Genomic DNA, 24100 nt, shown 5'->3' with positions numbered 1-24100 from the left:
CAGAACCCCCATTTCCCCCATTTGCTGACGACAACATTGTCATCGAACCGTGAAAAATCACCCACAACAACGGTGGCGCAACGGTCCATCTGGTTTTCCCACCCGGCCGGCCCGGGTGACTCTGATTTTCCTTTTTTGTTCCGCTTTTATTTATGTCTTATTTAACCAAATCTTCGCTCAATGGAGATAATGAGGGTTGCACCGCGCCACTACCTCCTATTGGCGGGGGTTTCAACCTAAACGATCTCCACAGTAGTTGGTGGTAAGGGAGAAATAAAAACTCCAACCATAAAATGGTCTGGCTTCATCTAATTTACGATGCAATAATACGTACTCTTCCCCAACTCCAGCTGACACTTTTCACGCTCCTGTCCGAGGCGATGTAGGTGGGTTGACTTGGAGATCCGCTCCGAACATTGGGGAAGACTGGGAGCGGTTGTGCGATGAATGGTGGTTCTGGTTGACTACTTTCCACCAGTAGCACGAGACGACGGTGGTTTTCATTGTTCCTGAGAGTTGTGGATGGGGACTGGGCATGGGAAGCGTGTGGCTCCCAAATGCAAAAGATCGATTCTCCTGCAACTCCATCGATTCCGTCATCGAACCTTAACATCCAAACTAACATACACACACACACCACACAATTGATGATGGCAGGAAAATGAAAACAGAAAATGCAATCAACCGCATCATCCACCCACTATGTGCACTGTGCGCGGTGGTTCCGGCGGCACACGTTAACCTTTGCCATTTTGTCACTAATATTATTAGCCCGGTTCGCTTCATTTTATGGTTAGTGTGCTAGTGTGCTTTCATTGCCCATGGCCATCCTAGGGGATGGCGTCATCTTTGAAGGACTGGAGCAGACCATTATCGGCTGGGGCATAATAGAGAGATAAAACAAGGTTCTTATCGCGACCATTAGCACGGGACGCTTTTTCTTTTACGACCCGGGTCGTTTTTTTCTGAATGAAAACAAACAAGAGGAAAGAAAAACAAATAGGGTTGCTAGCTTTTTTAAAGATGGGCTCTCCCAGGTGTAAAGTGACGTTACCGCTTGTGGTAGGCTGGACACGTCATTAAAATGACACCGGTCGACCCAAACCTTAATAGGAGTATCGTTTTGTATCGTTATAATTCAAAATTTTTAATTACTTTATACAGCCGTTACTCACTGAATACAGCTATTAGAGCTAATGACCTAAACCAAGGACAGAAAATGTCATAAGTACGGCATGTTATTCCGTCCGCAGCCTAAATTACGATGCGATCCAATAGCTCGTCGCGATTTAAATTTCAAACGCCTACAGATATGCAATGTTCAAGGTGTTTCTGGACCTTGAAAAAATGGTGTTCTGGACCTATGTAAAAATAACGTCCATGACCAAAACTAAGGACTCAATATAAATATTTACTTATTAATTACAGGTAGTTATTATTTTCATTATAGTCTAACAAAATCTCAATTTAATATCTTAATCTAATACGAAATCAAGCTGTTATCTTCTTCTTTAACCTGCTCAAGAGAAGAAGGTACCATTCTTTTACCACTGGGCCGGAGAGGAGAAGTCCAGATGAGATTCGATACATTATCCTCGTGCGTACTAAACAAAGCGTCTAGGCATTAGACCATAACGCTTCTTCAGATTGTCCAAGTTAAAAGTCAACGATATTGCCAACCCTCAAGCATTGGCTTTTATGGCTGGTTTTCATGGCTACAATCAAAGAGATTGCTATACAAAAAAATCTCAAACGAATGAAAGATCTAGATCCCCAAAGACCGCAACCAAAAGACAATCAGAAACTCCAAATGCAATACATGCAAAAAAATATCGCTGCATCACTACTGTTTTGTCTTGCTGCGTCCATGTTCAACATCCCACAACGCAACGTTTTTTTTTTGCAGCAAAAAAAACCGATTGTGTTTTTGTTTTCAATTCTGATCGCGATACTCTACCACCGTTGCCACGTACTCGTGTGTCTTTGCCCTATTCCTGCTGCTGCTGCTGCTGCTGTGTTTGTCCGAAAGTGATGTAACCAAATCAAATATTACTCCCGCCCCGGCTGATGACATCATCGTGGGGCCCGACGATTATAAACATATGTGTGCGAGGCGTCCATTCGCGGCACATGTATAGACTCCTCTCTATCTCGCACGTTCCGCCCGTTTTTCGATTATCCGTCACCTCAACCCACTACTCCGGTTGCTGCAGCCAATACTACTACTACTGTCGGCCACTATCAGAGCACCACAGTAAATGCCGGTTACCCGGTGACATCCCGTACGAGAACGACGAACGACCGTACCGTATCTTTCCTCGGCTTTGAGTTAACAAAACTCCTCAAAACGTGCCATGTTCGTTGCGTGCCGTTATCAGTTGCGGTGCAGCGTTCAGGTTATTTCAACTCGCGGTTTCTTCTTTTCCTCGTTAAGTTCATTTTAGTTTGCGCCACGTTTTGCGATAAGAGTAAGAGTTTCAAGGGTTCGCGTGAAGGAGCTGCTGATTTCAAAGCATCGTCCCCATTGACTTTCCTACAAATGCACACGGCGACTATCTGTCATTCACAATCTGTCAGTTCGGTTTTCTGGGGACACTGCGGAGTTGTCTAGGGTGGGCAAGGTGATCCCCTCCACGAGACACAACACATCGATCTATCATCAAAACGAGTTGGTATTGTTGAGGAAAGAAACAAAAAACACGAGCCATGACGAATCTGACCGACTGACCAACTCAGCCACAAAACAACGATGATGATCACCCATCTCGCCTAGTCCCAACCGGTCGATCACTGAACAGCAGAGCATGACATTTCCATTCTGTTCCTTTTTTTGTTGGTGCCCACCCTTTGCCGTCGTTGTGCTCAAAAAACTGGGTTCTGTGCTTCGAGAGCTCTATTTGCATACGCAATTCCGAGTGGCGTCGTCATGTGCGGAGATATTCGTCTGGCCGTTTTTGTGTGCGTGTCAACCTGCGTTTTTTACTGTGTTAGGGTAGATATCACTTAACGCAACTATTACTTTGGTGAGTGTGTTGTCCGTCCCTAAAAGGGATTTTTTGGTGGTTCTGGCCCAACAAGTTGTCTGTGTAGCATGCAAATAATCAATTCTGAAGCCTCTTATATGCAGGTGAATAAGACTCACACGTACATACTTTAACCTGCCTCGTCGATCATGGCTCGATCACAGCAGACCCATGAGGCTTACGTACATACGATGAGGGATTTTTCCTGATTATCATCTTCCCCCCTTGTTCTAAGTGTGTGTGCGTGAGTGCGATCGGTTGCATGTTCCATCTAGGGGCGGATGATGACCTCCAGGGGTTGCTCTAACCAATTTCAACCCTCTTGACGACTTGTGCAACAGCCAAACCACACACCAACGAAATGTTTGATTATGAATATACATTTACGTACAGCGAATCAAATCAACACCATCAACGATCTTCCTTTCGAATAGCGCGCTACGTAACCGTCACAACCGGTGTCTCATTTGCGTGCTCTTATCACCTTGACCGTAACGACGTTCCCCAAAACAGCTTGCAGTGGACCGATGGAAAGGCAACGTCGGAGACAGCCCATTCACTTAGCTCTGCCGAAGCAGTCAAGACCTTTACCCTGGTTGTCGTGTGACACAGACGGCTTGAAAATTGACACACAAAAACATGCAGCCATACAACCGCGATATTGTTGCGAGCCAAAAAAAAAACAGGTTTCTTAAAGGCATTGCGACTGGAGAAACATTGGAAAATGGTTCGCTAGCAACTCAAATGCATCCGAAACAAAATTGATAGTTTAGAAGGAGTCGGGAGCTTATTTTACCGCGGTTCGAGGAAAGCAGTTTACACATAGTTTAACCTGTTTTGTTGTACAAGGACAACTAAAGCCCACTCAGTTCTTTGAGAGGGTGGTGCATTGCGATAAGGCACTTTTAAAAAAGCCTTGATCCATTACCACCGTTTAGGCAAGCAAAGTAGGGGGTGTATAGATTGCACCGCAGTTTTGCAAAGAAGAAACTTCCGAAACCGAATGAAGGGGTAAACGAAAAACGATTGCATGTTCACATGCACCGTACTCGATTCTCGTTAGAGCTGTGAGGCTAGATAAGAGGCAGTTACTTTCGATTTTCAAGGGAATTATGTACGCAAACGCGATAAAAAAAACGGCTGAACCATGTAACGTGTACTGCAAGCATTATTATGCAATAGGATTATTATACAAGCGGGATAAGATTTGCAAACCCGAATGTAAACAGAATGGAGGAGAAATAAAAACGACACAAATTTTCAAGGTCGCTACGACACCTATTCCAATTTGATTCGTCTTTTTGTTCATTTATATAGGCTTTAACTTAAATTAAAAGTATTAAAAGGAATTTAGGTTTAAGGAAATTTAATAAGCCTGAAATAAATTAATAAAACATAGATAAAAATAAAATCAATTAACCAAAAATAACATTTATCATTTAACTGGGAAAATTCATTGAAATAACTGTTTTAAATTATTGTTATAAACTATTTACTGTTAAGAGTGAAATATTCAATTTTTTTTTTATTTGTCGATAATTTAAAATTGTTTTTATAGTGTCTAAAAAAAGCAACTCTAGTGCTATTTTTTTTTCTATAATCATAGCCAAGACGTTATTATTGTTTTATATTGTTTTATTGTTTTTCTTCTTTTTTTGGTTTTCCATGAACTAATGTATTATTTATTTTTTAAATAAGTAAAAACAAAATAAATAAATGAATAAATAAATTTACAAATAAATTTATGAAAATATATAAAAAATTGATAACAAACATATAACTAAACATAACATAACAACAGAAAACAGTTGTTCAAAGAATTGAACAATAAAATAACAATTTTCCAATAGCAACGGTCTTCAAACGGAGCGGATATTCAATCCAATCCAGATAGTCACGCCGTGCTAAGAGCTGAAAGTGTAAAACAATAAATCAGCCAGAAATAGCTGACCAAGATCTCTTAAGGTTCAATTTTCTATATCAAGACGATTATGATTATATAAGTAAATAAATAAATAAATGTTTAAAAGAAGTGACAAGAACTTGTGTATTTTTGCTAAAGATAATCATCAAACCCGATGCTTGTAATGTATCTTTAAAGCCAATTTGGTAACGTTAACTAAGAAATGCAGAAACATAAGGAAGCAAAACTGCAATAAAAATACCCAATCCAATTAAAACCTGGTAAAACGTAAAACCTGGTAAACAAGCACTCAACCTACAACAAACCAGGTAAATAAAAACCTCCCACAATAGCAAATCAGCTGACTGATTTCCCAAGAGGGTAAATTTGCCACAACTACCCACAAACAAACGATCTCACCAAAAACCGGTGAAAAACAGAAGTAAATAATTGAAGGTGCAGTCAGCAACGTTACCATTGCAACGCTTTTTTTTGAATTGCCGAAGTACAATTATAATAAATTTTTTGCACATAATAAACAAACACAGCCAAACACCCTCGCCGATCGCTCGTTAAACGTGAGTAGTGGTAATGGTCGAAAAGAAATGGCCTCAATCTAATGCATCGCCTACAACCGCCAGAGTGCACACACGTGGATTGTTTTCTCCTTTTTTTTCTCACACACACACGGAAAACGGGTTCTCTTTTTCGGAAAACAGGGGAGGTTGTGTGTAAAACACGTCTTATTACACTCGCCACCGGAAGTAGCGAATGGCAGAGGCAAAAAGTATCATTCGTTTTCCGCCCCGTCAACCAGCCCTGTCACCAACCATGGTAAGTGGATTCATCTGACAGAGAAAGCAAAAAAACAGAACCGAATCAAGACGGAATTCGCTTCACACTATTAAACCTAACAACCCCATTGAAGAAATCTCATTCCCCAGCGCACCACACGGGGAAGCAGCAAATGGCAGTGAGCACGAAATTAACCAAAGGGAGAAACTCCCAATTTTGGGAATTCGATTCGACGCAGCCGTAAGTAGGTCCCCAGTACTTAATAGAAATTTGTGCCCTTCCTCGACAAACCAAAAGCCCCGGAACCCCCGGTCTTCACCTCACCACCAGTTGTGAGCATAAAAATAGGAACGTCAAGCACAAAAACCCTCCAACACTTCATCAGCGGTCAAACTTCATTCCGGCCGTGCCGTTAACGAGCGTCAATTAAAGGCAGATCCGGACCAAATAGCAAACGCAACACTGGCAACTGGCAACATAGCTGCCGAACCAACAAGCAACCAGAGCGTTGGACGGAAAAAGCGCATCCAAAATTCGGGACTCTACTCCGTTCGGATTTCTCGCTCGACAAGCAGCATAACAGCTTGTACCGGCGTAAGTAGAGTAAGAATGGGCTTTGCACAAGTCGGTCAATCGTTAGACGACCGGATGGGAGGTGGCCAAAGCACCCTCTGAAAAGTCCATCAATTTCAGAGAAGTGGCAGCGAAGTGAGCCGACAGACAAGTGCGTACGGTGATCTTCTGGGCAGGCAAAGGTTGAGGATTTATCCCTTCGTTTCGGAGTGTTTCGTTGACTGGCGCCGTCTTGGGTCATAGGTGCGACCGGTGGCCGTAATATGGACTGGTGAAGGCGAGAAGGAGTAGAGAAATTGGTTTTTAGACCTAATTTCGTTCCCGTACCGGCTTCGGGAAAGGGCCATCGACGGAATCTTTCCACTCTATGCGTGTGCATTAGTGGGCACGCGGAGTACACCATTTCTTCATAGGTGGATGGACTTTTCCTCCATTTCCTTTTCGCATTATGTTGCGGTACAGGGAGGTTAACCCTTTATGGGGTGAAGTTGCTTGAGTGCTGTTTGGTGTGTGTTTTTCGCTCGATTTCTAGAGTCTTGAATACATCAGTAATAGCTGAGAGGATACAGGGGCTTCCAATTATTTCGATCATATCATTCTATTGTACAATAAATCCTCAGAGAATTAAATTTACAAAAATACTCAAACATTTAAGGGTTTTCTGAAGAGATTTTCCATCAATCTCTTCTTATGGCCACCATCATGGCGTCTGCATACAAGCCCTTCTTTTTCTTGCTATCTTCCCTTCAATTTCGCAAAACGGCAACACAGCGTAACTGGGGAGAAGAAAGGTGAAGAATAGTTGAGGCACATAGCAATCTGAACAACCTTTTCACCGCGATCAGCAACAACAACCATCACGGTTGAGGCTCACCGCTCGAAACCTATACGAGAAAGATCACGATCATCGTCCCATCACCAGTGTGGTGCATACAATGTGTAGCTTGCGAAAAGGTGAGAAAGCCGAGAAGATCATTGCCATTTGAGGGCAATTATCACATTGTAGCTGGGTAGTACAAGAGAAGGTAGCTTTCGCCATGCTTTGATTTTCCCTCCCGGAGGATCGCACTTTAGCTCTTGCTGGTAAGACTTTCCATTTTGTTGCAGTAAAGGTGACTCTTCTGTCACAAAATTGGTGCTAAATATTTTTTTTTTTTAATGGAAGACATCTCCATAAATGTAGAACTCCTATCCAATAGCTGGACTTGTTTGAGGAATTTGCCAAAAATAAAAGCGAAACCCTCTAGTGAGTCTCGTGACAAGTGTACGTTACGGATCGCTAATCACGAGTTCAAAATATACCACTCGAATTCACCTCAAATAACGACAAAAGCGAACTGTCGAAATCAGTAGTCTAACTAAGCTAAGCCAGCCAATCACCGTGTACTAATTGTACCGTAAATTGAGCAACAGCAGCAACCCAAAAATTAAGCCTTTTTAAGTAAAACAACATAGTTAAGGTATAAAGTCCCCAACGGCTTTAAAAAAGGGGTAAAACGACTCCCACAACCCTTATGAAGGGTAATAAAAGTGGGGATAAAAAGGGGGAAAAAACACACCAGACGTGAGCAACGTCAGCAGCGGAGAGGCACACACACAGAAAAATTAGGGACAAAACTTCATCAATCAACTTCCACATCGTGCGCTGACGTAGTGTTTGTGTGCGTCCGTTTTTTTTATTCTTCATTTTGTTGGTTATGTTTAATGATCGCCAAAGGGGTGGGAAGAAGGTTCCGGTTCGGTGGAGGGAAGTGGGGCATAGTTGACGCAAGAGAGGGGGGAGGGCTTTGTTTTGCACCTGGTAGGATGCAAAGCTACAAGGGAGGACCGGAAGGGAGGTTTCGTTCCCGCCAAACACACACGCGCACACACGTGTTTCGCGGTGGAATAAATGTTTGTATTTTTATGCTCTAGTTGTTGACAGTAAATTGGAACAGCAGAAAGGTGTCGAGTTGGTGCTGTTTTTTTTTTTTTTGTTTAGCGCTTTAATTTACATCCACCTGTAATAAAACAAAAAAAACTAGCATTTGCATCAATTGCAGAAAGATGATACGCGTCGTAATGATGGATTGTGTTTGGGCAGAGCGCGGGTTTTGGGTGATTTTGGGGTGAATTTCCTTTAAACCCATTTACTGCTATTAACCCGATGGATGGCTTGTAGCGGATTATGTTTCAGCTGTGTATGGAAATAGATCAGTTTAATGGCTTACAAAAAAAAGGAATCGATGTAGTCATCGGCTAACCTAATTTTGGATTGGTATTTATGAGCCGATTCACTCACTGTTAGATGAGCTGCGCTACGTGTGAGGGCTGTGAGTAATGAAAGCATACGTCATAATGTACTGCTTCAATTACGTCATGAAAAAACGTCATGTTGGTAATCTAATGTATTATTAGACATTTTTACCCTTCGTAAGAGAGCAGTATCAACAAACCAATACACCATTCTTTCCCGATTTGTCCATCACATATAATTGCTTCTTCAAAATATTCTTACGCTTAGAACGTGCTTAACGGACGTTCGTTCGGTTCTTGGTTTCATGGTGATTCATAAAACGAACCCCATAAACGAACCGCAAAGCAATCACCAATCAAGCTGATGCCACCACACTTGCTTTGGCCCCGTTTTTAACTAATTGAATCTCCATTATGAAGTCAACAGCACAACATATGGGAACTGCCCCATCCAAAACACCAACACCACGAAACAACAGCCCGATGCACTCATACAACGTGCTGCTTAAAAACCCCCGCCAAGGGCTAATGAACCTTTCCCCTTTGGTAAATGAGGAAAAGGGCCGTGAAGGGCCCACCGGTGGGCGGCGGGCGGGCGGGTGTACATCTTCCTATCTTTATTCCTCCCGCTTTATCTCTATCCCTATCGCTCTATCACTTCTTCAAAGTGTGCTCCAGTTTACTGTTGATTGTTTATTGCCATGTCTTAAAGCCGTCCGACACTGCCTGCGGGGCCTCCGATACTCGATCAAAAGCGGACATCATCGCCGGCCACCGGTAAAAACCTGCCAACCATCGGCCCTTTTACAGTGCAGCAGCAGGCAAAAAGGCGCCCCTTGCCGACTGCCATCTCTGCGACAGATGGATGGATTGCCATTTCCTGTCCTACGGACGGGTCGGCAACGATGACGACGACGATGATGATGATGATGCAGGACAGCGTATTTGGCTGACATAAGCGCACATACATACATTCCTTTCCGCCGCCCCCCGCGGGTTGCGAAACGGCACGAAAATTTGCCATGAGAAAAATTGCATCATCGGAAAACCGTCTCGCGTCCCGAGACTAGTTTTGTCGGTCTTTCTCTTCCGTCTGCGATATATATAAAGATGGAAAACCGCATCGAGATTGTTATGGCTTGTGACAAGTATCGCCAGATTGATGCTCTCCCTCTCTCTCTGCTCCTTTTCCTCCATTCTCCCCTGAATGCATCGACGATGGAATGTACCATGTCTGCGTGTTTGAAAAAGGCAAGCGGCACGATCTATCACATCATCGTCTATTTTCGATCCTCACGATCTCACGGATTGGATGTACACCGACGCGAGATGGTGGTGAGAGTTGACGTTTTTTTGTCGTTTGGTAAACACGCTAAATAAATCCAAACCCGCCGCCACTTTTGCGATCAAGCTTTCCGATCAACCTCTCGGCCAACATTCACTTGCCACCGACCAGTACTTCGTACGGAGCAGGGTCTATCATCCGACCTTTTTCGACAGTTTTCTCGAATCTTTCAAGCTCAACACAGCTTGAACACATACACCACAACAAACAACAAGTCGTGTGCTATAGAAGGGGCTTCGTAATCACAATCTGCCGTGACGTCAATTTCAAGGCCTCCTCCCCTTTTTGCAGGGAGTTTGGGGTGCGTGTGCACATCCTCTCCATGCAAAACGGCTAGATGGGGTATAATCGGTCTCATCCTGTGGTTGTCTCGTCATCTTGTCAAGTGTTTTGAAGCACATCCCTCTCTCTCTCTCTCTCTCTACGCGGCTCCCCACTGGCAAAATTTGCTCGTGATGCTGTAGGTCTGAAAGTGTACACATTTTCGGGCTAGTGTTCGTTTAGCACTTGAACCGGATCTGAAGCTTTGGTATAGTTTTTAACACGCAAAGTGTGTGATCTTGTTAATTTCACATTAAAGCAACAGCAGTACTGCTTGTTCGTCTAAAGGAAAAAGCAAAAATACTTCCTGTCTGCGACTATCTTTTGTGGAAACAATTCTACAGGCTGCCAAATAAAAATTTCATTGACAGATTTGAAGGAGCTTTGAATGAGCTTTATAAGCAATGTGAGACAGAGTCCGTTTGCGAGGCACCTGCTGATCTTATCAAAGAATTTATTGTACGCAGATAAGATAGGCATGGACATTGAATCATCGTTTATGGTCACGATCGTTGTGGACAATCCAGTTTAAAACGGGGTTTTGTAAAACTGAAGCTCTAATCATTCTACTTCAATCGATTTAATGTACATGTCTTCACCTCAGCCTAGCACTGGAAAGGGTTCACTGAAGTTTAAAACTTTAAAAGGTACTCTCATCTTGCAGAAAATAACTTACACCCTTCACTCTCCTATGTAACAGAAACTTTCCACAGAATCGAGAAAGTGATATGAATCCTCGGATAAGAGAATTACGAGGCCTTACTAAGAAACATTGAAGAACACAAGGGTGATATCACAATTGAAGTCACCAAAAACATACCCTATTTTGGATCAAAAGTCAACATCGACAAAAACATAAGTATTGAGTTACACGCAAGGTTGTTGGATACCATCATGTCATACTACAGCCTGATAGAACTTCTCCACAGAGATCATCTTCAGCTGGGAATCCCAGTACTTACTTAAGTTTCTGAGACATGGAACCTGTTTAATACTGATTAAAATATGTAAGGCACGCAATAGAAGAGGACCAAAAAAGATCTATGATCTATGATGATCTATGATGACCTCAACATTTTGCAGCAAATAAAATTCAGCAAACTCCAGGTCGCTGTCATGTCAAGACTTCTTCAGATGACTTCTACAGCACTTCCTAGGCCAAGGTAGCTTCAGATTTATTTTTTTTAGTACTGCACATCTAGGATTTTTTTTAATCAACAAAAATATACATCGTAAAACTTATCTTCGTCATTAAATATTCAATTAATTGACTATACCGGAAAGCAACCATAAACTTCTGTCATATTCAAACGATGCGAACAAAAAAAAATGGAATGCAAAGCCAAATACCTGCTCAAAAGCGGGCATATGCATTCCACCTGACAGGAATGTCCCCGGGTCCAACTTAAACCTCCGTTATTACAGAAAGGTTCAGTCATAACGCTTTCGGTGTAAATGACATTTCAAAACGTCGATCGAAAGAATAAAGCGAAAAGAAAGCTGCACGAAACAAGAAGGGTTAGTGAAAACGATCGAGAATGGCGTTTTTCACCCTCCCAATAACTTTCCACCACCCCTGCTTCCGCTTGCAGATTCACCAAAACGGGCGAGACATCCGGGAACCAGCCAGTTCTACCATACCATATTTCCGCATTTTCACATTCGGCACGTCCACCAGCTGCCAGGGTGAAAGGAAAAATCGATAATAGAACCCTCCACGGTTCGGAGGGTTCCACCAAACAGTCTCGTGCCTACTTTTTCCTTCAATTCCAATTTTCCACCTACCCTGCCCCCCGGACTGTTCCTGTCCGGTCGTTCGCCAGTCTCGCCAGCCATCGATTACATTCGTCCAGCAGTAAGGCGCGGCTGTAGCGGTTTGATTTAATTCGCCTTTTTCTAACCTCACAGTAATTGTGAGGGCCATGCGAGAGCGCACCGTGAGTAAAGTGAGAAGTTTGATTGGAAGGTTTGCTCAGGAAAGAGTCAGCAGTAGCCAACCTTGTGCTGTAAACGATTCAGCTGACAAGCGTGTGTGTGTGCACCGGCATACAATTTTCCCGTTTTTCATTCTCCCCACACACACACATACAAGGAAAAAGCTCCTATCCCAGCTCACATAGAAACGTACACATTTTCCAGATTCCACCACGAAAGCCGGCGACGACTTGAAGGGAGTTTTTGGTGTGCCTTTGCTCCACCGATGGGGGAAAGGAAGTATTTTTTCTCACCCCAACAGACGCAAACAGCAACAACATCGCGAAAGAACATCGCGAGAAGAGGGCATCGCATCGCACGCACTATTTATAATTAGAATCCCCGTTACCGAGGGATCTCCGTCGCCGGAGGACTACGCCCCGAAAATAAAACATTTGATGGACCCACTGTAAAGCCAAGGGGGGGGACCAGGAGGCCGGTTGGGGGGAATGCTTTTTTCCTTTCCTTGCGTGGCCTTTTCTACCGGAGGGAAGAATTTGGATTGCTGTTCCGATGGAAATCTTCACCGCACCGGCAGCGACGAGATGCATCATCCAACGTAAGCAGAGTTTTCAGAGTGCAGCAGCTCGTGAGCAATGATCGTACGAGGAAAGAAAATCTACATCTCCTCACGCGTTTTCCTTCACTCGGCCATCTCTCTTTCCTTTTCCTCGTTTGTACCGGGGACTGTTGGTTACCAAAAAGGCACGTGCGCTAGTAGACACGTTGGCTGAAGTAACGACCGTGGTGTGGAAAATGCTTGGTGCACACTTTTCCATCAGGAAATTCCGCGGACAGTTGCAGTTCATACGAGTTTTTTTACTGCAATTTTCTTCACGTGACCATTTCAACCAAAACCAAGCGGAATGACCTTTTGCTTTCACTCTTTAAAAGATGTGCCAGGAAAGCGCGCTTTAATATCGTCCCGGTAGACATGGTTTTCACCTAAAAAGATAAAACTTCCAACTGTTGTCAAAGTTGGCATGAATATTAGCAAACACAAAGCAACAGGCCCCACACTACATAACCAAACAAACCTGAAGCTTTTCTGAAACAATTTGCCGATCATGTCTCAAGAACATTTTCACGCATTTTCCCATCCCATCGAGACCTGACATTTTCACCTACACACACACACACTACGAACCAAGGAAAACTTTATCATCTGATGGCCTGTGTCTGTGTGAGTGTATTGGTGGTATTTCATTTCCCCCTTTGGAAAATCTAAAACCCGGAGTCGAAGGAGTCGGTTTCCTTCGGATGACCGTTTTCCATACCTTCAATGAGTTTTCCACTCCCATTCACACACACCATCACCACCCCCTTTTGAATGTGGAAACCCACACACACACACACACACAAGTAAGACCCCTTTTTGACAGACGGTACGGCGTTTTCCTTCACATTCCGCTTTGCTGGTAACACACACACACATTTCCCGCATTCTATCTCGATTTTCTCCCTTAATCCAGCCACAAACAACCCCTACAAATACACTTACCCATTTTGTTTGATTTTTCCTCCAATTCTGCTTTAGACTTTCGGGGTTGTTTCCTTCGGTAGGTTGATTTTTCTCTTTTCCTTTGCGCTTCACTCTTCCCCCTTTTTGGCCGGGGTATTACGTTCCGGGCGGTGTATCACCCTTCCGGGAGTCGTACACCCGTTTTATGCTGGATCACGACGGTGCCGGATTATTGCCCCGGTCTTCACTTCGATTAACACCTCGGCTGTTGTTCTGCTTTACGTTTTCACTTTTCTTTTTCTTCCTATCTCGATGCCTGCTACGATGATGGGAGGAAAAAAAACGCTAAATTACAAAAACTGCTTTGCACACACCGAGAAAAGGTTTTTTCCTTCTCTTCTTTTCCGAACAACAGGGATAGGCCACACACAGGAACACCCGAACCGCCGAACGAACGGATGCTTTCCTGTACGGGGAACGTCACGACGTCTTCCTGTGCACTTGCAATTTGCGTTTGGTGTGGTTTAAAAGCACTTGTATGACTTTTTCGCACAGGTCACTTTTGCTACCTTCTTCTCACGCACGCTTTTCGGGCGGTTTTTTTTTTTTATTTGATTTTTGCTTCAAAATCACGCGAAAAAAGCACACACCAACCAACCAAGAGAGCAGAACATCTCTTCTACTTTGCGCACATCAATTGTCGGCGCATCCCGTGTATACACACACACACTTGCACGTAATGCCGCAACCGAGAGCAACGCATACACACACAGCACCACACGCACACGTAAATGTGGGGAGGAAAACTGGCGAAAATTTTCCCTGACGCGTTTCCCACTGCAAAACGCTGCTAACTTAATGGTGATGTGAGAAAACAGGAAACCGCATCCGTCCGCCTCCGGTAATTGCTCGAGGGACAATAAATTTAAACTCCCGTGTGATAAGAGGACGATTTGATGATAAGCCGGTACCGAGGGGGGATGGTTTCTTTAAAGCGATTCGAAGAAAATTAAACTACCAACAACGCCACCACCGTCGATCAATGAACACACGGTGGCTCTGGTGGGATCTCGTTTTGTTCGGCGAAGGTACACCGCAATTACCGTTAAACACTGCCGCCTCGAGCTACCCGTCCCGCCCACTTGCCTTTGACCATACAATTCACACAATTCACAAAGAACGACCGACGAAGACGGTTTACTTGAGAAGAGAAGCTTCTTGCAGGAGCGCTATTTCCCGTACCGCCTGCAACGAACCACACACAACACAATTGTGTTGATGCTCGAGCCCCGTGCAAACTGCGATCCGTTATTGATTTGGCAGGCGATGCACACTGGCAAGTGGAACGGTACCGACGGTCAAACAAAAGCTTTTAGTACTAAAAATTGAATTAAAAATGTTTCTGTGATTATTTATGTGCTGAAGAAACTGTGTTGGTGCAGGATGTATTTGCTACTTAATTTAATGCATTTATTTGCATTCAACGCGCCTAAATGTATTAATAAAAGGCTTAAAACAATAGATTTGAGAAGAAGGCATTCGGACCCGGTGGATCACCTACCAAGCGAATGACATTTCCGAAGACGCAAAACATCGATTTTTTTAAAGTGTCGAACGTTTCTTAATTTGTTTTACATAAGAACACGATTTAAAAAGCTTTCTACAACTAAACAAACAAAACCGATGATTTTATTTCATAAACGCCTTCCAAAATAATTATATTTTACCAAAATTAAAAAATCCGAATTTCGTTGCTGTCATTTGTTTTGCTTGAAAAGAATGCACCCGTTTCGATTTGCTTGATTTGTACTAAAAGCCGCTACATCCGTCCAAATGTCATCGGTTGTGTGGCTGTGCGCGTCTTCAACTGGAAATCACACCGACCAGCAAGTCTTTCCGATCTTGTCAGCCAACACAAGAGGTGAGTTTCTCGGTGCGGCTCACGGTGCAAACTAGTAAAATGGGAACAAAACTATAAGTTTACAAGTTCATCGCTAGCGGAAAATGAAGCTGATGGTGTAAGCAAGAATTTTGTTCTTGGTTTGGTGTTGTGCAAGCACAAATAATGCGTTTTTAGTGCAGTTTAAAAATTCGTGCCGTGCTCAACACCACACGTGGAACGGACATGCGCCATCTTTGATGCTGAATGTACATCGGGGTTCAGCGGCTGAAAGTGCTTTGCGTGAATGTAAAAATGTGTTCTAATGGTGGTGATCTTTGTTTTCTCGTTTTGCAGAAGCTTGTACCATGGACTCGTCGCACCTTAGCTGGTTGATCATCCGTGATCATCATGCCTACCTGATGAAGCAGAAGAACATCCGGAAGCCGTTCAGCACGGTAAGTTTGACGCGTTACACGGACCGGTTGTATACTTTAAGGGGAAACATCTAAAGCTACACGACGGAAAACGGAGCGGGCGCGGTGCCATGTTTGGTTCGCTTCTTCGTATGATGATCATTTAATCACCAAGATCTCTGACTGCTCAAACATAGCTTGAGCTTTATGAAGTCACATTTGCTACTACTGATGTAAACGAAGAAATAAGCCAAACACACACATCGTTTGGCATTTTGTTGAACCACGTGCGCCGCGACGAGTTTGAGGCGGCACCGTGCCCTTGTGTAGCGGATGTTTCAACTTAGAAACGAGTACACGACGTTAATATGATGTTAATATAGGTTCTCATTCTCACCAGAACCACCCAACTTCTTTGTAGGAGCCCGGCAACCTGACCAACTTGAGCTCGTACCGCTACAGTGGGCTGGTCCACAGCAAGACCATCACCATTACGCCGGCCGAGAAGAAGGGCATCAACTTCGTGTACAAGCGCGCGCGGATGGCTGTAAGTACGCGAAATGCAATTGTAGTAGTGTGTGGAGCGTGTTTTGTAGTTCGATAATTATGTTTTACGTGAGGAATATGTTTAACCGAAAGTGCTGACGACTACGTCCATTACCCTTTTTTCTGATAAAACAATTCAAACTACAACAACGATTTAGGCTGCGATCAAAGTCTCCTGGAAAGCTTTTTCCCATTTAGCTCAAACCGTGTCCGTTTTTCCTCTATTCTTGCAGAACAAGCCAGCCAAGGCGCCGGTTAAGGTGACCCTGAAGCAGGGTCCGCGTCGTACGCTGAAGAAGATCTCCAACACGATCAAGGCCAGCAAGTACCGATCGGATCTGCGACAGGCCGCTCTTCGTCGTGCCAGTGCGATCCTTCGTTCGCAGCGTCCCAAGAAGGCCAGGAAGGGTAAGGCTGGAGCTGCTCCGGCCGCCGCTCCTGCCGCTGGTGCTACCGCTGCGGCACCCAAGAAGGCCGAGTAAGGTGTACTCGGGAGGACGCTTGTTCTGTCAGAGCACTACTGAAAGGGGGACGTCCATGCTGGGGAAATGATAAAAATAAAACCACATCCAAACTAAATCGCCAAGATGTGTTCGGTAGCAACTTATTTTCCCATGAGAAAAAATAGTTCGTGATACGTTCTTGCTGAATGAACGAATGAAAATGAATTGAATGCTTCAGATAAAAACGGATGAAGTCCTGGATCAACTAATCATCTAGCGGTTATTCAAGATGAAAGTTGTATTGCTAAACCATTAGCCTTCATTAGCATTCATTTCCTATAGATTGTTAGCTATAAATGGTATCTCAAGCAACAAATAAAATCAAAGTTTCCCTATCAAATGCGTCACGAGTTTCATTTATTTTTATCTTGTATAGTTCTTACTTAAATGATTCACTTTATTACGAAGTACAAAAGGAGGACCACAAGACAACATTCTATCGCTGACTCGTGTCTCGTGGCCGGTACGGAATGCCACGATTCTTCATCTCCCTAATTATACTGTTCGGCAGTCTTCCGGATACGGATATGGCGTAGATTCCTTTTGTGAAGCGACCTGCAAAAACAAAGCGTTTCCCAACGGTTCAGTGAAACTGTGCCATTTTCAAACGCGGCGGTACGGAGGCGGTACATACTTATTCGTTGCCACTTGCAAACCCAGCTATCGTCCGGACTCATAACCGCAATCATTCTACATAAAAAGGGTAAAAGGTTGGTGAGTAAGTGGTGGCCCAGCAAGCCAGTGAAGATTGCTTCTCACCCATCGAAATTGTTGCTGGTACAGTCGTACACCTGTTCCCGATTGTTTTTCATCCGTAGAAAGTCTTCGCAGTTATCACAGCCGTCCGTTTCGAACTGATCGAATGACTACAAATATGAGCAAACCCCGATCGATGGTTAAACCCCTTCAAGCTATAAAATGTGCCCAGTGTTTTACTCACCTTTATCAACGAGCACACCAAGCAGGCTCGCAACGCTCGAAGATCTTTCGGAATCGAGTCGAAAGCCATTGCAAGTGGATTTTGGGCTAAAACTCCTGGAAAAACTAACACCAGACAATGCAGAACCGCGTCCTTCGGCCGTGTTTTCCAAAGCCTACGTTGTTTATGTTGACGCTTCTACCGTTTGACGTTTCTCAACTGACGTTTCATAAAAGGGCTTTTCGCTGACGTTCGTTGGCCGGTTGTAGGCATTTTCGCAGGACGCCGGGCAGCATCAAATAAACAACACAAGTTTTCCAGCAACGCTAAAAATGATCGATATTGGCCGCTGCTATTACACCACGATCCACTCGCAAACACTCTCCACCGATGGACGCTTCCTGTTTTGTGGTAGCAATTTCGGCGAAATATTTGTGTTCAGGTAAGTGTGCTTTCTTCAATCCTTTCGTTGCTCCTCAAATACACTTCACCGTAAACGATTGTACGCCTGCTTGCAGTGTGGAACGGATAACGGCCTCTAGCAATGGAACGGAAGCAACACCGATGGAACTGGACATACTGCCCACCATCCCTGTGCAGACACTGCCCGTTACGGACCGGTGTCCGATATACAGCATGGCGTTTCACAAAGATTTCTTGATCGTTGGACTGAACGGTGAAATATGCGGCTTTCAGTGGTCCAGCAAATCGGGCTCGATTGGGAAGAAGGCGTGGACGGTGAAGCTGCCTGCCCCTCCGGAAAGCGCAGACATGAGCGAAGTAAACTACATGTGGTTGACCCATGGGGACGATCGGCTGTATGCCGGCTGTGGCGATAACGTACTGTACTGCGTTTCGCTCGAGGATGGAAGGGTTTGCCGGGAGTTTCATGGACATACGGACTACATACACTGCGTCACGGGATGGTAAGTCAGTAGACCTTTGTTCCTTAGACAACTTTTTTTTTACAAATTATTCATCCTTTCTTTATAGTTCAAATAAACTGGCAACTGCTTCCGAGGATGGCTCGATACTGCTATGGGACAGCCGACAAAAGAATTCCTACGCCAAAATTGAACCTCACAAGAAACCAGCTTTACAGCGTTCCGAATTTGGCCGCTGGCAGGGTACCGTCGCCATGACGGAAGATTGGCTTGTGTGTGGCGGTGGACCACGATTTTCCCTATGGCATTTACGCTCACTCGACTGTACCGCTGATTTCGATTTCCCCGACCGGGTGCACGTGTCCGGGTTTGTCGATGATCTTATCTATGCCGGTGGCGATTATCCGAAGTTTTATCAGTACAACTTTAACGGAGATGTTACGGCCGAAATACCAACCTCCGGCTCATCGGTCTACAGTGTAGCGTTGCAGACGGAACCGTACCGGTTCCTGTCGATTGCCGGCGCTTCGGCACAGGTCGATGTGTGTACGAACTTTTCCTACCGGGACATCATTCTGAACACGTGCGTAAAGCCCAGATAAGCCCAGTAATGTCGGGTCCTTAGGGAGGTTGGGTGACGAGATTGTTTAATTGAATCTGTTTATTTTCAATCAAAAAGCGTATAATGTACAAACACGCAAACTGTAGAGCGTGCAGCAGGAAAACTAAATAAACTAATCGGAAAAGTCACTCGATACCGGATTGCTCTGTGGTGTATATATGGAGGTGGTTGGTCAGGAAGCAACAAAATGAGTTTGAATTGGCTTCTATTTACACGGCGCCGACAAGTCAAGTGGGGTGGGCAAGCTGTAGTAAAGTTTTCTGGTTTGGGGAAGGGTGGCCCAGCTTAACTAATGTCCATGTACCGGGAGTTATTTTGGGGCCTAGGACGAACTATAAGCTTGCCCGTTTCGTCACAGGACATGTTGAACTCGGCCAGTACATTTTTCGTGCGCGACGTAATAATTTGTGGGGCAATCACGAGCTTGTGAATACCGAACACGAAAAGGATCACTGCAAGGAAAGAAACAGACGATTACGATCGCGCATTACGGAGCAATTCTTTTGGGGGTTCAAGCAGGTGTTACTTACGTAGAATGATGGTTGATATGGTGAAAATTGAATGATTCAGCAACGATTCCATCAACGGTACGATCGAGGTGCGTGGATCCGTTAGCCAGTAAAATGCACCGATGAATGTGACCAACGCCGTTATACCCAGGAGCACTGAAATGAACACCCCAAGGCAAGCCTGCTAAGTATGCGCTTTCCGTACGATTAAGCAAACGAATACTTACGCCTCCACCTTAGTGTCGGTGGCTGCAGGCAGGCAATCACTTCCGTCAGTCTTCTCTCGAACGCTTTTAAATCTGCAAACGGTTGGAAGGGGACGGAAAGAAAGCGGTCAATCCATCCGACGACCCGGAATGCGACCCAAAACCCCCACCCCCGTAACTTACCCTCACAAGCGGACGTTTCCGAAGGAGACATTTTGGGGCGATTACGGCGAGCAATTGTGAATCCGATGACTAATACCTTGCGGTACAACTGCGTGCTTACACTAAATGGATACTACGCTATATTCTTTAAGCCTGCGGCATATTTGGTGTAAAGAATTTACTGATTTTTCTCGCTCAACGCTAGAGCGGGGTCTTGTTGTGTTGATGCGAAAAGGCAATGCGCGAGAGCAAGCAAAACGAAAAACAACAAACACGCTTTGACACAGTGGGAGGTTCTGTCTTGTCAAAGGAAAGCGATACATTCCTTTTAATGCTGAGAATTAAATACTGAAAAGAATTAAAGCAGAGGTTTCTAACGGAAAATATCCCTTCTCTTATAGGAAACTTTAAACATGCTCTATTTGTTGGGATGAATATTTGTTATTTATTATAAAATATTGATGTCCTTATGTATCCTCGTACATGGAGCCGTTTTTACGTCTTAAAGCTGTCAAAACACGACCCTTTCAGAGAACTGTCAATCAGGGGCAAAACCAGCAGAAAATTAAAATTTCCTTGCATTTTGATCATAATCTTCTTGTGATTGTTTAGAAAAACGAAAGATTTTCTTTTGCTTTATCACAATTCCCAGTTCCATTGTCATGCCCGCCTATTGAAGTGACCATAACCATCCATCTGCCATTTGTTGGCTGCGAAGGTTTTATTTCCGAACCAAACAACATGTACACGGTGTGGAAGCTTGTGATTTCTCTGTTCCGTGAGTATGATGCATGCAGCGAAACAAAATCGATTCCTTCTTGTTTATGGCTGGTACTTTAATTAAATTATACTGTCGCGTTTCTAGTTTGCATAACGCTGGCCAACAGTTCCCGGGTGCTAGAGCTAAGCGATCGGTTTTTGGACGTACGAAATGAGGGCCAATGGTTCGTGATGTTTTATGCGCCTTGGTGCGCCCACTGCAAAAAACTCGAACCTGTGTGGGCCCTGGTCGCACAGGCTCTGTACAACACGAACATACGTGTTGGGCGGGTCGATTGTACACGCTTCACAGCCGTTGCACAGCATTTTAAGGTTAACGCATACCCGACGATAATTTTGTGAGTACCTTAAGGAAGTAAAGCCACACCCCAGTGGTGGTGGTGTGAAAAGAATTTGTTTGTTAATCCTGCTTGTTTTCTATGTTCTTTTTTCAGCGTCAAAGGGCCTTACGACTATGTGTACAATGGGGAACGTTCCAAGGAAGAGTTGATTCACTTTGTAAACCGGATGTCCGGTCCGCCGGTGCAACTGGTAACGCGGGCGGACAGCATCGACATACTGAAGTCGAACAATCCGATCTTTTTCACCTACGTCGGCAAACAGTCCGGGTTGCTGTGGGACGTGTTTTACAGTGCGGCCGAATCGTACCAGGCGCACGGTTACTTCTATGCTACCTCGGTCGAAATCGCTAAACGGCACTTTGATGTGGACACCGTCCCATCGGCACTGGTGTACAAGGAGCGCAGCCACTACTATTTCCCGTACTCGGACAACTTCGAGCGGATTGAACCGGCACACCTGAACGAAACACTGTTCCGGTGGGTGAATGAAGAGCGTTTTGCCACCTTCCCGAAGGTAACGCGCACCAACATTCATCATCTCGTGCAAACCCAGAAATACCTCGTCCTGGCGGTGGTGGAGGAGAACAAGCTGAGCGAAATAGCGGCCCACGAGCAGGAGTTCCGCGATATGGTGGAAATTTTCGTCCACAAAAACAAACACAAATATCACGGCCGGTTCCAGTTCGGGTGGGTCGGCACACCGGAACTGGCACGGTCGATCGCGATGGATAGCTTGCCGACGCCGCATCTGCTCGTGCTGAATGCTTCCACTAACGAGCATCACATCCCGGAGGATGATCCACTACAGCTGACGCCGGAAGCGATCGAAATCTTCCTGGACAGTATCCACAACCAGACGGCTCCCACGTTCGGTGGCAATTCGCTGCCGGTGCGCATCTACCGTGCGTGGTTCGAGGCTAAAACATCGCTGTACGAAATGTGGATTGGTAATCCGGTACTTACGACGGTACTGTTCGGTCTTCCGCTGGGTTTCCTTTCGCTCATCATGTACTCCATCTGCTGTGCGGACATACTCGATGCGGAGGACGAGGACGACGGTGCCGATCAGCGGCACGAGAAGAAGGAGTAAGTGCAGCGCAGTAGTCTTGGCAAATCTGCCATGTTTCCATGACAGCAGAACGTAAGAATCGGAGGACATTTTTCGCTTGCGAGAGGAAAAAGAAGGTTTTCCTCACTCTCACTCTAGTCATACCACACTTTCGATTTGTTTTCTCTTCGATATAATTAATAATTGTCCATTCCGGCGTTTCCGGCGGGCGTGCGTGAGTCAAAGCGTCACCGCCAATGACTTAATACTACAAACTTAGGTAAACAGAAAGGTAATAGGATCATTTTAGACAATTTTTAAAATCCCGACTACCCAAACTGCCAAAACCCAGTTCGGCGGCGGGTGCGTTTCGTACGTGTTCATGTATGTGTGTATGTGTGCGTGTATGTCTGTGTCTGATTAGAATGTTCTCTTTTTTAGCAACGAATGAAACATGTAAGAGAAACTCTTAATTTTTACCCAAAACATCCTGCGCCGATGCAGAGATCGGTTGTGGTTATTGCGTTTTATTGAGGTGCGTGATGACAAGCCGTGGTGGCCTTTGCTTCCGGGGCTGTTATACCTTTTTCCAAGGCTTTTACGTGTTATTTGAGGAGCTGGCAGCTAAGCGACGGACAGAAAACGTTGCACAGAATCACAACACAGACAAGCAAGCTTAAATACCATAATCATCATCATCATCGTCCGAATCCAGTGCAGCCCGTCGCCGGTCAAACTTAACCGTTGAGTTGCTCCGAGGCATCTGCTGGTTGAGGCTTTCGAGTAACTTCACGAGGCTTGCATCGTCTAGCTTATCGCCGATCTGGCGCATCTGTGCCATCCGGATGATCATACCCTCCACCATTTGCGCTTTTTCCGGTTTGCTTAGCTTCAGTGTGTTCAGCCGCGCACGTGCATCCTGATCGAGCAGCTGGGACAGCATGGAATTCTTCATCTCCTCCTGCGCCTGCCGCTGCTCCTGCATAGCTTTCTGTTGCTCCGGATTAGAGCCCTATGGGAGGAAACGACGATTAAAGTGAAGTAATTTTCATCGATACTGCTTCATCGTCACAGGTTTCATTCATCGTGTTACAGCTGATTTACTAAATATAGCGACAATTCGGCGCAGATTGTTGATTAATCATATGCAGGCGGCACACACATGCTGCCCACGATGAGTAAGCATGGCCTGCTTGGGTCCGGTTGTATACCTGCATTTGCTGCAGCCGTTGCTGACGGATCGCATCAAGTTCCGGATCGTCCATCGTGTTTTTTTATGTCTGTAATTTCACTCCCGGAAAAGTAACTTTAATATCACACTATCATACAGCAGACAGAGTTGGTTATATTGGGTGCGAAAACAAAACTGTTCTTCTCAATGTTTTTTTTTTACTCCACCGGTTTGACATTTACTTTGACAGCGCTACAGGGTGATTAGATTTTTTTAAATCCTCTTTTTTACGTAATTTACATTTTTTTTTAAATCCAGCTTTTATTACGATATCAAAAGGACCAAAATTGTAGAGGAATTTTTTTTTCGAATGAAGCATTAAAATTGAATCATGGAGCGGCAAAACAATTTAAACCCTAGCCGAGCTGTCAAGTAACAAGGAAAGCATCATGGCCGTACCTGGCCGGCATAGAGTTTTCCAAC

At 44.6% G+C, this 24100-nt stretch overlaps 7 protein-coding genes across 24 annotated transcripts in view; 3 read left to right on the top strand and 4 right to left on the bottom strand.

Annotated features, from left to right (window-relative positions):
• LOC118509922 (actin-binding LIM protein 2) overlaps window positions 1-14926 on the bottom strand; it is a 39661-nt gene extending 24735 nt beyond the window's left edge. For 3 of the 17 annotated variants that reach the window (XR_004905950.1, XR_004905951.1, XM_036051250.1), the window contains exons 1-2: window positions 14735-14924; window positions 13671-13950 (exon numbers count right to left, since the gene is read on the bottom strand). Coding sequence is in view for 15 of the 17 variants with exons in the window: in XM_036051250.1 (XP_035907143.1) it covers window positions 13671-13674 (4 nt within the window). In the remaining 2 variants the exon portion in view is untranslated. Of the gene's footprint in view, window positions 1-13670; window positions 13951-14734 lie in introns of all 17 variants that reach the window. The other 14 variants (XM_036051237.1, XM_036051253.1, XM_036051251.1 and 11 more) reach the window with 11 other exon arrangements.
• Window positions 14927-15399: 473 nt separating this feature from the next.
• On the top strand, window positions 15400-17051 carry LOC118510559 (60S ribosomal protein L28). Of its 2 annotated transcripts, none has more exons than XM_036052542.1 (4): window positions 15400-15552; window positions 15868-15968; window positions 16348-16473; window positions 16706-17051. In XM_036052542.1, the coding sequence occupies exons 1-4, from the start codon at window positions 15465-15467 to the stop codon at window positions 16952-16954; spliced, it is 564 nt and encodes a 187-aa protein (XP_035908435.1). In that variant the 5' UTR covers window positions 15400-15464; the 3' UTR covers window positions 16955-17051. The 2 variants fall into 2 exon arrangements, with proteins under 2 accessions (XP_035908435.1, XP_035908436.1); XM_036052543.1 differs by having other exon boundaries at window positions 15520-15649.
• A 251-nt stretch (window positions 17052-17302) lies between these two features.
• LOC118510562 (transcription elongation factor SPT4) lies at window positions 17303-18092 on the bottom strand. Its single transcript, XM_036052546.1, has 4 exons — window positions 17916-18092; window positions 17735-17841; window positions 17610-17665; window positions 17303-17530 (listed from the first exon to the last, which is right to left on the bottom strand). The coding sequence occupies exons 1-4, from the start codon at window positions 17982-17984 to the stop codon at window positions 17412-17414; spliced, it is 351 nt and encodes a 116-aa protein (XP_035908439.1). The 5' UTR covers window positions 17985-18092; the 3' UTR covers window positions 17303-17411.
• Window positions 18093-18136: 44 nt separating this feature from the next.
• Window positions 18137-19535, top strand: LOC118510557 (THO complex subunit 6). Its single transcript, XM_036052539.1, has 3 exons — window positions 18137-18336; window positions 18413-18820; window positions 18888-19535. The coding sequence occupies exons 1-3, from the start codon at window positions 18227-18229 to the stop codon at window positions 19378-19380; spliced, it is 1011 nt and encodes a 336-aa protein (XP_035908432.1). The 5' UTR covers window positions 18137-18226; the 3' UTR covers window positions 19381-19535.
• On the bottom strand, window positions 19414-20572 carry LOC118510560 (nuclear envelope phosphatase-regulatory subunit 1 homolog). The gene is made up of 4 exons (XM_036052544.1): window positions 20299-20572; window positions 20137-20208; window positions 19931-20065; window positions 19414-19852 (listed from the first exon to the last, which is right to left on the bottom strand). Exons 1-4 carry the CDS (start codon window positions 20327-20329, stop codon window positions 19686-19688), a joined length of 405 nt encoding a protein of 134 aa, XP_035908437.1. The 5' UTR covers window positions 20330-20572; the 3' UTR covers window positions 19414-19685.
• Window positions 20573-20804: 232 nt separating this feature from the next.
• LOC118510556 (protein disulfide-isomerase TMX3) lies at window positions 20805-22934 on the top strand. The gene is made up of 3 exons (XM_036052538.1): window positions 20805-21055; window positions 21143-21395; window positions 21492-22934. Exons 1-3 carry the CDS (start codon window positions 21019-21021, stop codon window positions 22486-22488), a joined length of 1287 nt encoding a protein of 428 aa, XP_035908431.1. The 5' UTR covers window positions 20805-21018; the 3' UTR covers window positions 22489-22934.
• Window positions 22916-23848, bottom strand: LOC118510561 (programmed cell death protein 5). Its single transcript, XM_036052545.1, has 2 exons — window positions 23658-23848; window positions 22916-23458 (listed from the first exon to the last, which is right to left on the bottom strand). Exons 1-2 carry the CDS (start codon window positions 23709-23711, stop codon window positions 23123-23125), a joined length of 390 nt encoding a protein of 129 aa, XP_035908438.1. The 5' UTR covers window positions 23712-23848; the 3' UTR covers window positions 22916-23122.
• Between the last annotated feature and the right edge of the window lie 252 nt (window positions 23849-24100).

This window comes from Anopheles stephensi, chromosome 3 (assembly GCF_013141755.1).
Source record: "Anopheles stephensi strain Indian chromosome 3, UCI_ANSTEP_V1.0, whole genome shotgun sequence".
In the NCBI taxonomy this organism is placed as follows: Eukaryota; Metazoa; Arthropoda; class Insecta; order Diptera; family Culicidae; genus Anopheles; species Anopheles stephensi.
This window is presented reverse-complemented; position numbering and strand designations above follow the sequence as displayed.

Bases quoted from the DNA above. Each gene is read 5' to 3' on its own strand.
- LOC118510559 (XM_036052542.1), top strand. From the start codon at position 15,465: ATGTCATCGGTTGTGTGGCTGTGCGCGTCTTCAACTGGAAATCACACC. The intron at 15,553-15,867 runs GTGAGTTTCTCG...CTCGTTTTGCAG, and splicing joins CTTGTCAGCCAACACAAGAG to AAGCTTGTACCATGGACTCG. The intron at 15,969-16,347 runs GTAAGTTTGACG...ACTTCTTTGTAG, and splicing joins TCCGGAAGCCGTTCAGCACG to GAGCCCGGCAACCTGACCAA.
- LOC118510562 (XM_036052546.1), bottom strand. From the start codon at position 17,984: ATGGCTTTCGACTCGATTCCGAAAGATCTTCGAGCGTTGCGAGCCTGC. The intron at 17,842-17,915 runs GTGAGTAAAACA...TCATATTTGTAG, and splicing joins TGGTGTGCTCGTTGATAAAG to TCATTCGATCAGTTCGAAAC. The intron at 17,531-17,609 runs GTATGTACCGCC...TTGTTTTTGCAG, and splicing joins TTGCAAGTGGCAACGAATAA to GTCGCTTCACAAAAGGAATC.
- LOC118510557 (XM_036052539.1), top strand. From the start codon at position 18,227: ATGATCGATATTGGCCGCTGCTATTACACCACGATCCACTCGCAAACA. The intron at 18,337-18,412 runs GTAAGTGTGCTT...GCCTGCTTGCAG, and splicing joins GGCGAAATATTTGTGTTCAG to TGTGGAACGGATAACGGCCT. The intron at 18,821-18,887 runs GTAAGTCAGTAG...CTTTCTTTATAG, and splicing joins ATACACTGCGTCACGGGATG to TTCAAATAAACTGGCAACTG.
- LOC118510560 (XM_036052544.1), bottom strand. From the start codon at position 20,329: ATGTCTCCTTCGGAAACGTCCGCTTGTGAGG. The intron at 20,209-20,298 runs GTAAGTTACGGG...AACCGTTTGCAG, and splicing joins GGAAACGTCCGCTTGTGAGG to ATTTAAAAGCGTTCGAGAGA. The intron at 20,066-20,136 runs GTAAGTATTCGT...TGTTCATTTCAG, and splicing joins ACCGACACTAAGGTGGAGGC to TGCTCCTGGGTATAACGGCG.
- LOC118510556 (XM_036052538.1), top strand. From the start codon at position 21,019: ATGTACACGGTGTGGAAGCTTGTGATTTCTCTGTTCC. The intron at 21,056-21,142 runs GTGAGTATGATG...TCGCGTTTCTAG, and splicing joins GCTTGTGATTTCTCTGTTCC to TTTGCATAACGCTGGCCAAC. The intron at 21,396-21,491 runs GTGAGTACCTTA...TTCTTTTTTCAG, and splicing joins GCATACCCGACGATAATTTT to CGTCAAAGGGCCTTACGACT.
- LOC118510561 (XM_036052545.1), bottom strand. From the start codon at position 23,711: ATGGACGATCCGGAACTTGATGCGATCCGTCAGCAACGGCTGCAGCAA. The intron at 23,459-23,657 runs GTATACAACCGG...TTCCTCCCATAG, and splicing joins AACGGCTGCAGCAAATGCAG to GGCTCTAATCCGGAGCAACA.